We start from the raw sequence: 13,932 nt of genomic DNA, 5'->3' as shown, positions 1-13,932 counted from the left end.
TGTCAAAACTTCCCACGTTCTAAGACAATTTCTATAATGCATTTGTGCATTGTCAACACACAACTCTAGCACACTGAAAATTGGGGGCAACATATACTATTTGAATCCAACAAGAACAGAAACAAAGGAACTGTGAATGACTGCATTAGTCACTTTCAGATTTAATTCAATACAATTTAGCTTTTTAAAAGGTAAAGGTATCTCAGAATTCTAAATCAAAATCTCACAGAAACCAAGGAGCCTTGCTCTTGAATTTAGATCTAGCTTGCTGCTAAATACTAGATTATTTCTTATATTCATGTTATAATACATAACCAATCCTCAGTAAGTTTGCACTTCATCAATATATATATTTTAATAGCAACAGTCCTTTAAAGTTGGGGTGCTGTGAAAGTCTAGGCATATTTGTTGCCCATACTAGGGAAAATAAATTTGCTCTTAATCTAAACCATGTAACTTACAACCTGCTTCTACAGTAAGGGTGCCTTTTTTATACATGGGTAAATTTCACTTCACCTCTTGTCTTCCCCCTGAACAAGCCAAAGACAATGGCGTGTCCTTGGTTCTCTCAGATTGGGCTTCAATATCTGCACCATTGTCCAACAAGATTTCGACAACACCAACATGACCAGCTGTTGCAGCCAAAATAAGCGGAGTAAATCCTGAAACAGAATAATCAAACATTCTTTATCTCTTCATCTATTTTTAAATCATTAACAACTTTAGTTATAGCAATAAAAAGAGAGTTGGGTCACCATGAATAAAGTCTAAATTAAATGTAAAACTGTACGTAATGCCAGGTTCTAAGCATGTAATTGTTTTGCTACATTGTAAGAAATTGGAGTTCACTTTAAATGGAACCCACATATACCAATATACTGAGATTCCTACCTTTTTTGTCCCTATGCTCAATGTTAGCTCCTCTCTCTAGCAGTGTTTGTACTAATTCTTCATGGCCACCAGCACATGCAAGTGTCAATGCCGTGTCATGATTACTCTCCGTCTAAAAGAAAAAAATTACACATACTTCAAAACAGCAAAATACATTTTCCTTCATTTTAAAATTCCATGGTCATTACTGCATGAAGATTTAAATGTACCTCCTTTACAAGACAAATCTTTTAAAAGCCCAAGAAATGTTTTAAATGTCTCTAGACCTTTTTCTTGTGAAACTAACTATAATCATCCTCAAATTAGATGTTAAGCTTCTGAAATCAGCTCTTTAAATAGAGATTTAGTAAGCATCTTCAAGAACTGAGATATATCATATTTTCTGCTAAACTGTTTTAAAGATTAAAGTCATGCCAGTCCTGCAATTTACACTCAAAATTACAATATGCATTAAAAATTGTTGCTGTCTAAGAAATGCATGGATTTTATTTTTAATTTTTACCCCTCTATAGCAAATCTACAAATAAAAATTCATTCTCATCCTTATAGCTAGTGTTTCTGAAGGAACTACAGCATTAGGCCTTAGCAGCTGGTAAGCCAGCAGAGGGAGCACAAATGAATTGGCAGGATTTATTTCTGGAGCAGTGCTAACATTATTGATAAACACAACAGAAAGGTTGTGAAGGGACACATGGGGGCTGAAGTGTTTGACAATAAGGATAAAGTTGACAGGTAAGTCAATTTTGATTTCTAGTTAATAAGAGAATGGATTAACTAGGCCTAGTGCTTGAAAAATGAAAAAAACCCACAAATGTTTCAAATTTTGTATTTAAATTTTTGAAATCCAGGCCTATGTAACTTTTTTGGAGGATGGGAGGTCTCCTTGATTTTAAGACCCAGAAAAAGGATGACTTGAGAGGCTTTAAATTGCCCTCCCCCATTTCTGCCAGCAGAGAGTGAAATCTGGGCCCAAATGTCTTTAATTCAGCACAAAAAGTTCCCAAGTTTCCTTATTAATAGGAAGGTAAGAACTCAAAAACTTGACACTTCCCAGAAGTGTGCCATCCACAACTGCTGACATTTTTAGCTTGGCTAAGAACATTATGCTAAACAACTGCAGTCCTAGGAGCAAGAAGAGGTGAAGTAAGCTGTGCTGCCAGACTCAAAGTACTGACACACGGTGAAGACTTTCATTTCTTCAAATCCACTACTTTTCACTAAAAAACAAATCCTTTATTGCAATACTTCTCAAACTCTGGTCCCCAGGAAACATTCTGAGCCCTGCAGTGAGGTTAACTGATCACTCTTATTAGGAAGTCCATCAACTGCTAGAATTACAGAACCACTGCCTTATCAATAACTCCACAGAATGAGCTCACAAATTACCCTAAATTTTGATCACTGGTAAACTAAGTAGGCTATGGGAGCAGGATTAAAAAATAAAAGCGGTTCTTTTAAATTTAAATTTTCCCTTCTCTTGCTTTTAACATTTTCTGATTTTTGTAGAATGCATCCACTGAAATAAATTTGTTAGTCTCTAAGGTGCCACAAGTACTCCTGTTCTTTTTGTCTCCAAGTAACCACTTCTATATTTCCTGTTATTTCTAATTATCTACCATCTTGGTATGATGCACTCATTGGGCTTGGCTACACTTGAGAGTTGCAGCACTGGTGGAGGCTTTCCAGCGCTGCAACTTAGTAACTGTCCACACCTGCAAGGCACATCCAGCGCTGCAACTCCCTGGCTGCAGCGCTGGCTGAACATCTGGTCTGCTTGGGGAATAACGAGTGCAGCGCTGGTGATGCAGCGCTGCTCGTCAGGTGTGGCCACACACCAGCGCTGTTATTGGCCTCCAGGGTTTTAGGAGATATCCCAGAATGCTTTTAACTAAATTACTCTCTTTGTTTTGTTATGCAGCCTCTCTTTGTTTTGTTGTGAACTCGGGCTCCGGGAGCTGCTTATCTAAGAAACAAACACAGCTCCTGTTTGCTGTGATCAATCTGTAACTGACTGAACAATCAAATGAGATATCCCCCTGCCTGCCTCATTCACAGGGGTTGAGTGTTTGCTTGACGAGAGGAAGGGGGGGGGGGGAATTTTCTGATTTTGCAAGACAGGGAGCTACCGGTAATACACAGTGTCCGCTCCAAAAATCCACTCTCTCTCTCTCTCCCCCGCTCCCTGTCACACTACACTCCACCCCCTCTTTTGAAAAGCACGTTGCTGCCACTTGAACGCTGGGATAGCTGCCCATAATGCATCACTCCCAACAGCGCTGCAAATGTGGCCACACTGCAGCGCTGGTAGCTGTGAGTGTGGCCACACACCAGCGCTTTCCCTACACAGCTGTATGACCAGCGCTGTAACTCCCAGCGCTGCAACTCTCAAGTGTAGCCAAGCCCATTGATTATGACATTACCTGTCAGGCCCATACGATGGAGTGATGTATGTTTCACCAAATCCTCCCAGTGCCTGGTTAAAGAATTATCAGCTCATTCAACAGTGTATATGTGCGAAAAAGGAAAAGCTGTGGCGTTTGATGCAGTCTTTTACTGAGATTGTGACAAGACTTTAGATGGAATATTTTATAAAAGACAGCAGCCATCTATCTCTTGGTACTTTATTATTATTTTATTTCTACTCTGACAGCAAATCCTTCTAAGACATTAAAAATCAGTTCCTAGTTGACATGTAGCAGAACAATGTGGCATAGGGCAGAAAGAACTGAAGTTTGGTACCAAGTTCTGTCATCTGTTACCCAAGCTAGCAAGTACTGGGAATGCCACAGTTAGCACAATATTAGCAATGGATCCGAGATGATTACGGAGATAAGGTTATGTTGATTTGCACTGACCCTGCCAACCTAGGAGCCAGGCTGATGGGTTGTGGGGAATTATTTTGCCTGCTGACTGGCAGAAAGCCAATGAAAAATATCTTGGGGTAAGATTCAAATACCTGTTAGATAACTAAGGATATTTCATCAGAAAATTTATCACTTAGTATCGCACAAACAAGAGAAAGTGAAAACTAAATGATCAGTCACCGAACAAAATGCCTGCGTTTTTTCCCACCTATTCTGTTGCCCAGATGAGAACACATTGCAATTATCCTGTTGGATTATGCAGGATTTTATATTCCACCAAATCATCTAGAACGCAACTAAATATAAATCAGAACTGTTTACTGATGGTGATTCATTCATTATGTAGAAGCAAATACCTTCACCACCACAATTATTCTGCACTCATTTCAGGCTTACCTGTGCATCAATATCTATGGCAGGGTAGATCGGTAGCATGGCTGAAGGAGAAATGATAGGACTTGGAGCTGGCGTCTGAGGTTGGGAGACGGAAGTTGCAATGCTGTGGGTAGGAGTGTTTGACATTGCAGATGCTCTTCCACTCACTGCTGTTAAACAGAATGACTACATTTAGTAAAAGTAAAATTTATCCTTCATATCTGCAACATCACAACAAGTGGACAATGAAATACCAGAAAAATCTTGAATGCTTCTTAATAAATTATTGTATTTTGAAAATATATCACATTTAAACCTCTAATTCATTGGCCTTAACAACTCTGACAACTAAAAAACTAATTAAAGAAATAGACGGTATGAGAAATGTGTGAATGTTAGGTTTGCGGCATTTTCTGAAAGCCACCTCTGGAAAAATATAGCACTTTTCCTGATCAGACACTTTATTCAAAGAGGTATATGATTAACTGACTCAAAAATTCCATGTCATTAAAAGGAGACTGGAGCATATTCAGAGTAACTAGGTACTTAAAGCTATACAGTATATTTTGGCTAACTATGGGTCCTGGAGGTCATATTCCAATCACAAGGTATTAACGCAAAATAGCAACAATGATAGTGTGGAAGCGCCTGATCAATCAGTTGTTTACAGTTGATCAATTCTATGTTACATGGGGGGGGGGAGTTGAACATTTTTATAAAAATCATTTTGCCAATGGTATTGATTAAAAGTTCTGGCAAAGAAAAAAGAAAGCCATCAATAAATACTATTTTTGCTACATCATATCAAAATGGCATAATTAGGAAAATATTGCATTCAAAATGCTAAAGAACCTTTTGCATTCAAGATGTTCCAGTTTCTGGTAAAGCATCCTTTAAAAATGTATACACAGAACATATTATTTTAAAGGAATTAATGGATTTTTCTGCTCTCCTTTTTGATGTTAGTGAGGGTCTTTAGAACCTCACTGATTATATAGGAGAGCTATGAAAATGAGGATAGACAAAGTGCTGTCAAATGCACAAAGTAAAGGATTTGAAAAAAATGTCAAGTATATTTTTTGAATAATCTTAGGTGTTATTTGTAGCTCCAGTAATTACAAAATTTAGAGAAATGCATTTTTCAGATTGTGTTCCTTTGCTACATACTATATATTCCTGCACAGCTACTCCATTGTAACCCCTACTCAAAGTTTCTAACGTTTTAAAAATTGTTCTTTGAAGTGGGTTTAATAATTGGGAGAGGTGCCAGATCACCAGCCCTGCACACTGAAGTCCTTTATTCAGCAGTAACATCGTGGGCAGCAGCAATGCAACTTTCACCACAGCATCCCACCAACCTGACTGAGCCTCAGTCCAAAGAGGCCAATGTTTAATCTCTGTACTAACTCAATTCTTGGCCTTCTTGCTGAAACTGCCAACAAGGGAGACAGCAAATGTCAATTATGAGAGAAACAAATGGTAACCAGCAACTTATTTCATACAGATCCAATGAACAATCTTACCAGATAATAATGACTTCTGGTCACTATCAAACCAAGTTTTACTCATGACTTAGAGGGGGAAGTCTGTGCCAGTCCCAAAGCCATCCAATTATTCATTCTTTAACTTTCACCTAAATAGCTAAAGAACGGCAACTGGCATCTTTAATGAAGAGGAAATCAGTCTCCCATAGTACTTCGTTACAAAGTTATCACTGGGTATGGAGGCAATTACTAGCATAAGACCTGAATCCAAGATAATTTGGCCCAAAGTTGAGGTGCACAATATGATTGATTTGAAATTAAAGATATCATCAACAAGAGTTGTGGTTTCAAGGAATTCTAGTTCAGGGAACATCCAAAGGTTTCAGCCCAAGGTATTCACGTTCACCAGGAGTCTTTTTTTTTTTTTTTTAAACTTAAAAGCAGCTCAGGTTCATTATTCCTGTTATATAAAGGTTTTACCTAAAAAAAGAATAGGTGTGGTTTGATTTAGAACAAAAAAAACGCAGGAAATTCAGAGTTAGATCTCTTGCTCCATTTTTTGTTCATTATATCGGAGTAAATGTGGGTCAGATACTGAAATTTTTCTAAAAGCCAGCAAAAAAACCCAAGAACCCTGAACTCTGAATTTACTACTTTTTATGGGTCTGAAGAACAGAACTTTTCAAGCAGCACAAAGTATTTTAATTCCTAAAAAGTTAAAGACATCTTGGAAAAAAGTTTGATTCTCACCATATCAACATTTTATAAATGAACCATCTTTTCTGTCCAGTGGTACTGGGGGCACATTGTAAAGTTATAAGAGATTGAGTACTCAAGCTGGCTGCAAGATGATGGGAATCAATGAGAAGTGAATAATCCACGCACCAGAACCAGAAAGCTTCCAATGCTGAATTTAATACCATTACCATAAAAGTTTTTAAAGGGTCATTAAGAACCATAATTTCCTCTTTAAAAAACCAGTTCCAAGTTATGAGATTTTCAAAGACATAAGAAGTTAGTATTGTGACCCACTACAAGATAAAAGGCATGTTAACTATCACAACTAGGGGGAGGGATAGCTCAGTGGTTTGAGCACTGGCCTGCTAAACCCAGGGTTGTGAGTTCAATCCTTGAAGGGGCCACTTAGGGATCTGGGGCAAAATCAGTACTTGGTCCTGCTAGTAAAGGCAGGCAGGGGGCTGGACTCAATGACCTTTCAGGGTCCCTTCCATTTCTATGAGATGGGTATATCTCCATATATTCTTTTTTTAACTGACACCACCAAGGTTGTTAGGCCTAAAAATGCACCAATGTGGAGTATTATTATATTCAGTTGTTTCTAATTTAAGCCATGTACCATTTTTCACACTATTGTTGCTGCAGTGAGGAAAAAAAATGTAGAAAAACCAACAACCCTCTTCCCACAAGAAACTTTACGGTAAGAGTTCATAAATGAAGAGTTTATACGCATGCTAACGAAGTACACCATGAATATGCACGTTGGTTTACAATTCTTACATTATTATTTTAAATCTGCTGCAGCAATAAACTGAGAAAATATATGGTTCATATCCGTACAGTATATTTACTAAATGAGACAAAAGGTAAAGATGTGTTAATTTTTAGGTCTAACAATCATGAGGGTGGTATTCTAGGTCCCGGGAAAGCTCCTGATCGGATTGAAATTGTCATTCAAGTGCATACCCCAAAGGAAACCAACAAAAATCATTCCCCTAAAGTGTTCTAACAAAGACTAAGAAGCATTCGATAAACTATGATGTCTTCATACTATCTTCACGTCACTGCCGTGACTACTTGGCCCACTTTACTAAAGTGAAGAAGTATTTTTAAATTAACTATTTTAATGAAGAGTTTTATTAACATTAGGGCACGTTCTGTCATCTATCATGAGCAAGCAAAACAAAATGAATTCCCTACCCGCGCTGCCTCTTTTAAATTTTCTGACTGTGCTGTTGTAAAGTACAGCTAGATATCTGTTTCAGTAGTTAGGTGAACATCTACTACTGGATGTTAGGGAAATGAAGTGATTTTCTTTCAAGTCACATTGAAATTAGGAACACTTGGTTTACAGATTTGGCTGTAGGGCCACACACACTTCTTTCTCCTGTTGAGATGTAGGTTTAAATTTTCAAAAGCATTAAAGCTGATTTTCAAAAGTTACTTTTCAAAGTTACTTAGAAAGTTAGGTTCTTAAATCACTTTTGAAAGCAGCACTTTGATGCTCTTGACACTTATTTGCCAAGAAGACTGAAGACATTGCAGTATTTCGATTTTTATATTTGATTTTACCGTGTACTGCCATTAGGAGGTCTACTTAACTAATCTTTACATTGGACTCCTTTTCCAGATCTTAGATTTCCTCTGGATTTAAAGGGACATTCCTTACAGTTGACATGTTTTACCCACAAAAACACCAAGTTGTACACTTGTAAGATAAGCATTCCAAATATTGCAGGAGAGAAGGAAAAAAGAAAAAAGTTCACAAGTATAAATAAGTCCAGTGATGGATGTGTAAGATAAAAATCTGTTTTAGAGCAATAGGCTCTTACCAAATAGCTCATTTGGAAGGTAAGCCTGACATTTTAAAACCATGTGCTCATATTTGAGGAATGTCAAAGTGTATTTCTTTAACTAGCTAATATATCTGTCCCTCTTGACTCAGGGGATACTACTATGCACTTTTTAAATTTAGCAAGAATGGGGACTCTTTTTGTATCGTAAGAATGATCATACTATTCATTTAGTTTCTTTGAATTTTTGAAATTTTGTGCACTATGCTGAACAGTAGTAATTTTCTTAGTGGTATTCTCATTACTGGGCCCACAATGCTGTTCTTGTGCAGTAAATGTCCCTTGCAATGCCAACTTAGAACGGTAGAGACATTCTTTCGTGCCGCACTGCTGTAATTTGAGATGTGAGACTGATGGCCAGATTTTTGTTCTCTTTTTCTCAAATGGATTTAAAAAAAATTTAAGATCTTAATGTGACTAATTTATTTTTTGCATTTCAGGTTTCTCCAAATATTCTAGCAGAAGTCTAGTTTTCTGAATTTAAGATTAAAAAAGATGTTCCTAGAATACATTTTTAATGGATCTGTGCACACAGACACAATATGCCCTGAAATAGTAACTGGAAGGCATGTTGTGACTATGAATTGGCAAATACAATACCACTCTTAAATATTAACAGATCTATCACATGGAGCCTGAGACTCCATAACATATCAATGTTCCTTATTTTACATTTATATTAGTTCTTTTCAGGGGCTTTTTCATGCAGTTTTCCAGCATAAAAGGTAAAACAGATCACATTACATAAATTTCTTTTCATGCAGGAAGTCCATACCTTTTAGTCAACGGACCAATAAAAATGTAATTAAGTTGTGTTTACTGTTCCTTTACACAGCAACTCCCAGATCATGCCATCAATACATACCAAGAATAATACTGATAGCATAAGTAAGTTAAAATGCAATTGCAGTAATTTGCTCCTCCCAATGGGAGTACATACCTCTGGGAGCATTTCTAGAAGTTACAAGAAATCTCAGGATTTTGACATTATATTCCAATCTAGGGTACTTACTTACTGTGTAGCATCTGTCAAATCATTTATCCTTTCCTATGACCCAATTTAGCCATTTTTGAACTGTAAATACAACTTAATGATCTCATAAGAATGTTTTGTGAAGCTTTAATTTATTGTTTGGAAAATGTTTTGAAACTCTTGACTAGAAGTCATGTACAATGTGTTAATTTTCTTCTCTTTTCAAAAGTGTTGAAGGCAACCCTCAATATGGAAAACTGCAAGAAATCTCTAAGTGCAGCAAACATCTCCCAGTAGCAGAAGGCAGGGAGAAGGTGTAACAAATTAAAAAGAGGTACTGACAAATTGAAATGCTTGTTTATTAAAAATATACATTAATAGTATTTACATGCTAATGAATTAATAGATTGCATATATAGCCTTAATATTTAAAATGTGTTTATTTATAAGTAAACTGAAATGATTCTTATTCATCAGGATCTGAACTCAAGATTAATCACAACAGCATGAGAGATAATGACATCAACATCTCAAGTGGAAGCAGGGAGGTGTCCTTCCTTGCCTTGTCAGAAAACTCTTGCAGGATGAACAAAAACCCTGACCTCAGGTGTTAGTAGACAAGTAAAAAACTAATTTTCAAATCATTTGTTTTTAACATGTCATTTTTAAAATCAACTACATATTCTGTTATTTCTAGTCTACCCCTGAGAAATGCTGAAGAATCAACAATTGCCACTGATAGCTGTGGGTACCTCTGATTTTTTTTCATTGTTACCTTAGTTTTAAATTTCTCATTAAAAAAGGGAAAATTTTAAAAGTCATTTCATCAGTTGACGTTATAAAAGTGGTTCCACTTTCAGTCGGTTCAAACTTAAGTAATCAAGGTGAAAAACTGGTGACTTTCCATTTGATGAGACAAATGTCAAAGACATGGTGAGCTAAATTAATTTCTGGTGTAACTCAAGTGACACAATCCCTGAGTCTTAGTAAGTCAAACATTCCATGGAGAGACACCATGAAGTCTCTGGGATACACAGCAGATACGTTCTAGTTTGCTGAATATTGTATTGAGCCAAATTAATCTCCAGTATTGTGGCAGCTTGAATTCAGAATTCGCAACTTAAATTGTACAACATTTTTGAAGTTTACCTATTTGTACTACGTTCCCTATTTACAAATAAAAATGGGTTCTTTTAACATTAGTGGTTCAGAACTCTGAAATTTAATTTAAACAAACTCAAACAAACTGAAAACCTTCCACACGTGCAACTCCCACAGACTTCACTGGATATTGCAAACACACAGCTTGTAGAATTGGGACCAACGAATGTTAAAAATATTTGATTCAGATGTAAATTGTAAATAAATCTAGCCTTTCATAAAAGGAAATGTTCAGATAGTGCACCCCCAAAATAGAATCATGAATCCTCAATATTTAAATGGAGTTACATGTAATTATATATCATTTTAAAATGTAAACTAAATTTAAGTTCTATTTAAATTTAGTATGTGTAATTACATGTAATTACAGCTTAAAAGTTGTATCCATTTTATCTGACAAATGCACCAGCTGGTATTAGGTATCCCAGTGTATCCAAATATGGGAAATCTTCACATCTCCATTTTCTCATCAGGACGGAAGGAGAGAAATCGTCTGTTGAGTGTTCAGTTTAACTTTTGCCTACTGATATTTTCAAAGGGCACCCAGGTTTGAAAATGTTGTTCTGAGTATTTAAATTTAAATTCAAATACTGTTTCTTCACTTCCCTACATGAAAATGCTACTATAATTTCTGTAATATGTTGGTACAACATAACTTTACTCCTGTAGACTGAAATATCCTAGATTACCCCCACTGTCATGCTTCTCAAATGGCACATTATGATAATTAGCACCATGTAATTAATATTTTTATTAATAAATCTGTACTTATAATAAAAGTTTTAATAGACGTTGACCTCTCACAAGGTAATTTAAAAGATTCAATGGATACACAGGTTTACGGTAATAAAGGAATAGATTGAAAACTAATATTCCACCGACAAGTTGTATAATTAACAAGGGGAGTAGCAAATGAAATATAATTAGAATCCAAATATCAGAGGGGTAGCCGTGTTAGTCTGGTTCTGTAAAAGCAGCAAAGAATCCTGTGGCACCTTATAGACTAACAGACGTTTTGCAGCATGAGCTTTCGTGGGTGATACCCACTTCGTCGGATGCAAGACATGCTATAAGGAAATCAGCACTGCTAGCCTTCCATACTTCCAGTTGTAGCTAAAACCTATTTTATTCTTACTGTACTGTTAAGATTTTTCTTGAAGGAGTACTAATGTGTATGAAATGTCTTAATACTGGATTATTTTCATAGACAAGTTTTGGAAAGATTTAAATTTGTTTGCACAGATAAATGTAAAGCAATTTTAATCTGTGTATTTCTTAACAATACGTATAGGTTTATTTAAAATTTATTCCTACTTATGGCTCAATTCCTAAATAATTTAAGTTTAACTATGGCAGTTCTAATTCTAAAATCAAATGCAGAATGTCTATTCCAGATGGTCTTGCTTGCAGTATGTTCGTTGATAGGCCTATTCCAAAGATTAAATCTAATTCTGAACAAACAGATACAAACACTGAAGAACAATATTGTCAGGCTGGTTCTCCACATCTGGAAATGGGGCTGTAATAGTCCCATAGTTTCAATTGGGGCTAAAGCACCTATGCAAAATAAGATGGCATTTTGCCCCTCCAGCATACCAACCTGTCAAATTGGCAGCGGGTAGCAACACCTCAAATGGGAAGTCAATCCTTTAAACTAAAAATGTTTACTTACGATTACTGAAAATTAACTATTATTCTAAAGGATCAGTATACCAAAATCCTTCACTGTTGTGGGAGTTAGAACCCAAACCAAAAAAAGAAAAGAAAGCTGATATACCCTCTACTAGCTGTAAGCAAATCATAAATTATACCTGCTCATAACAATATAACCCACCTGCCATGATGTCATCCAGCGTGTCATTGAGGGTCTGAGCAGGGCTGGCTACCATTAACCCTTGCTGAGTTTCTGTCAGAATTCCTTGCCCCAGCCCTGCCAGCTGTGCTTGGCCCAACACTGGCTGTCCAACTATAACACCTTGAAGTTCTGTAAGGTTTGCGATGGACCCTGGAGGTAGGGAACCTGTTGCCAGAGGCAAAACTTGTGGCATCGCCAGAGGCTGAATAGGTGCAAAGCCCATCTGCACAGCAGTTTGCTGAGGATCATCCTTGAGCAAGATGGGGTCCACCTGCTGTAATCGTGCATAGTCCCCCTCTGAAAGTTGTTCTCCAACCCCAACAGGAGTCAGTAGTCCCAGATGCTGGCAAGACTGCTGTTGCTGCTGCTGCTGAAGCTGAATTCTTTGCGCTTTAACCTCTAGATATTGCTTTTTTAGCTGCTGCTGCGTTTTCAGTTGTAACTCCCGTTCTACTTTCTGCAGTTCCTCCAAAATCTTTTGTTTCTTCTGAATTTGTTCCTCTCTCGTTTTGTTCAATTCCTCAATCTTCTCCTTGGTAAGCTGATCAGCATGTGCCAATTCCAAGGACTGCAGTTGAGCATTTTTTTCTATGGCTTCTTTTATCCTCTGCTCAAGCTCTGTTAACTTGCCTTGAGCCTCTTCTACAATGCTCTCTGGAGACTGATTGGCGATGTAACCCTGTGCATCCTGGTTGTTTGCTGGCAAATGGCTGCTGGACTTTTGTTTAGAAGCAGCTGTGTGAAAAAGAAACCCCCTCAGAACCAACGGAAGTGCACATGAATGGCATCCTCATTACAGAGCTACTGTTTGGACATTTAATGGCCAACAGTTATGCACCAAGGTACTGTACCCATAGAAGGTGAAAATGTACAGTAAGACCTTATGAAGAAAACCATATCTTGCACGTTACGATAATTATATCAGAGGTTAGCCTGCAAATCTAACAGAGGATTACTATACATAATGTAGAACAGTTTTGTACATTATTTTTAAGGCATTTGTTCCAACAATAGTTAAATGTTGGAATAGAAAATGATTGCCTCAAGATGCGTGGTATGCAAGTGGCCTGATTAGATACACAAAAAAGAAAGGGAAGGAGATACTAGCCCTCGACCTGATATTTTGTGTTTTGAGATGGTATCAAGTCATAAATGCAGGGAAAAAGGCAAGAAACCAAGCCAAACTTATTCGATGGGTAGGGTGTTTGTTTTAAGAATCAGCTTTGTAAAACTGACTTGGTAGATTTAAAAAGATGCTAATCTAATTAGGAATATTTAATCCCTTCACACTGGGAGTCCAGCTTTATCAGCTTGACATTCAGTACTAAACCCACTATTAAAGCATTAAAATACAAATTAATATGTTCTGATTGGACATCTATTGTGTTTAGGTGTTCCACACAGAAGACATGAATTTGCACATGTTTGACCCAACTCCCTGATCAGGAGTGTGAAAGAATTCAGTCTTCACGTAAGAAAGGACAGTGCTCTGTGTAGTCCAACAGATTTATAGTGAACAAGTCCATAGTGATTAAGCCAACACTGTACCATCTAAATGTTATAAGGAAAAGTGATTAATAGTTCAGAATGGAAGGGAAATTAAAACCCAGTATTTCTAACTGAGGAAGTACCCATTTTCTTCCAGCAGAACTTAAATTGTAAAGTATTACAAGCATATACACAGTATATATTTTATTATACACACACAAACACATGTGAACTACTGGTGGTCCTTGAT

At 36.9% G+C, this 13,932-nt stretch overlaps 1 protein-coding gene and 1 long non-coding RNA gene across 5 annotated transcripts in view; one reads left to right on the top strand and one right to left on the bottom strand.

Moving 5' to 3' along the window:
• LOC123371329 overlaps positions 1-11,480 on the top strand; it is a 53,716-nt gene extending 42,236 nt beyond the window's left edge. Inside the window, exons 3-4 of the long non-coding RNA XR_006579765.1 lie at positions 9,408-9,512; positions 9,656-11,480. This is a non-coding gene — a long non-coding RNA (uncharacterized LOC123371329). The remainder of the gene's footprint in view (positions 1-9,407; positions 9,513-9,655) is intronic.
• ANKRD17 (ankyrin repeat domain 17) overlaps positions 1-13,932 on the bottom strand; it is a 119,665-nt gene that overhangs the window by 37,047 nt on the left and 68,686 nt on the right. The window contains exons 15-18 of one of the 4 annotated variants that reach the window (XM_045018795.1): positions 12,174-12,929; positions 4,152-4,300; positions 892-1,003; positions 517-662 (exon numbers count right to left, since the gene is read on the bottom strand). In XM_045018795.1, coding sequence (XP_044874730.1) covers positions 517-662; positions 892-1,003; positions 4,152-4,300; positions 12,174-12,929 — 1,163 coding nt within the window. The remainder of the gene's footprint in view (positions 1-516; positions 663-891; positions 1,004-4,151; positions 4,301-12,173; positions 12,930-13,932) is intronic. The other 3 variants (XM_045018796.1, XM_045018797.1, XM_045018798.1) reach the window with 3 other exon arrangements.

The sequence above is a fragment of the Mauremys mutica genome, chromosome 5, assembly GCF_020497125.1.
Source record: "Mauremys mutica isolate MM-2020 ecotype Southern chromosome 5, ASM2049712v1, whole genome shotgun sequence".
In the NCBI taxonomy this organism is placed as follows: Eukaryota; Metazoa; Chordata; order Testudines; family Geoemydidae; genus Mauremys; species Mauremys mutica.
Note: the sequence above shows the minus strand (reverse complement) of the source record. Positions and strands in the feature narration are given on the sequence as shown.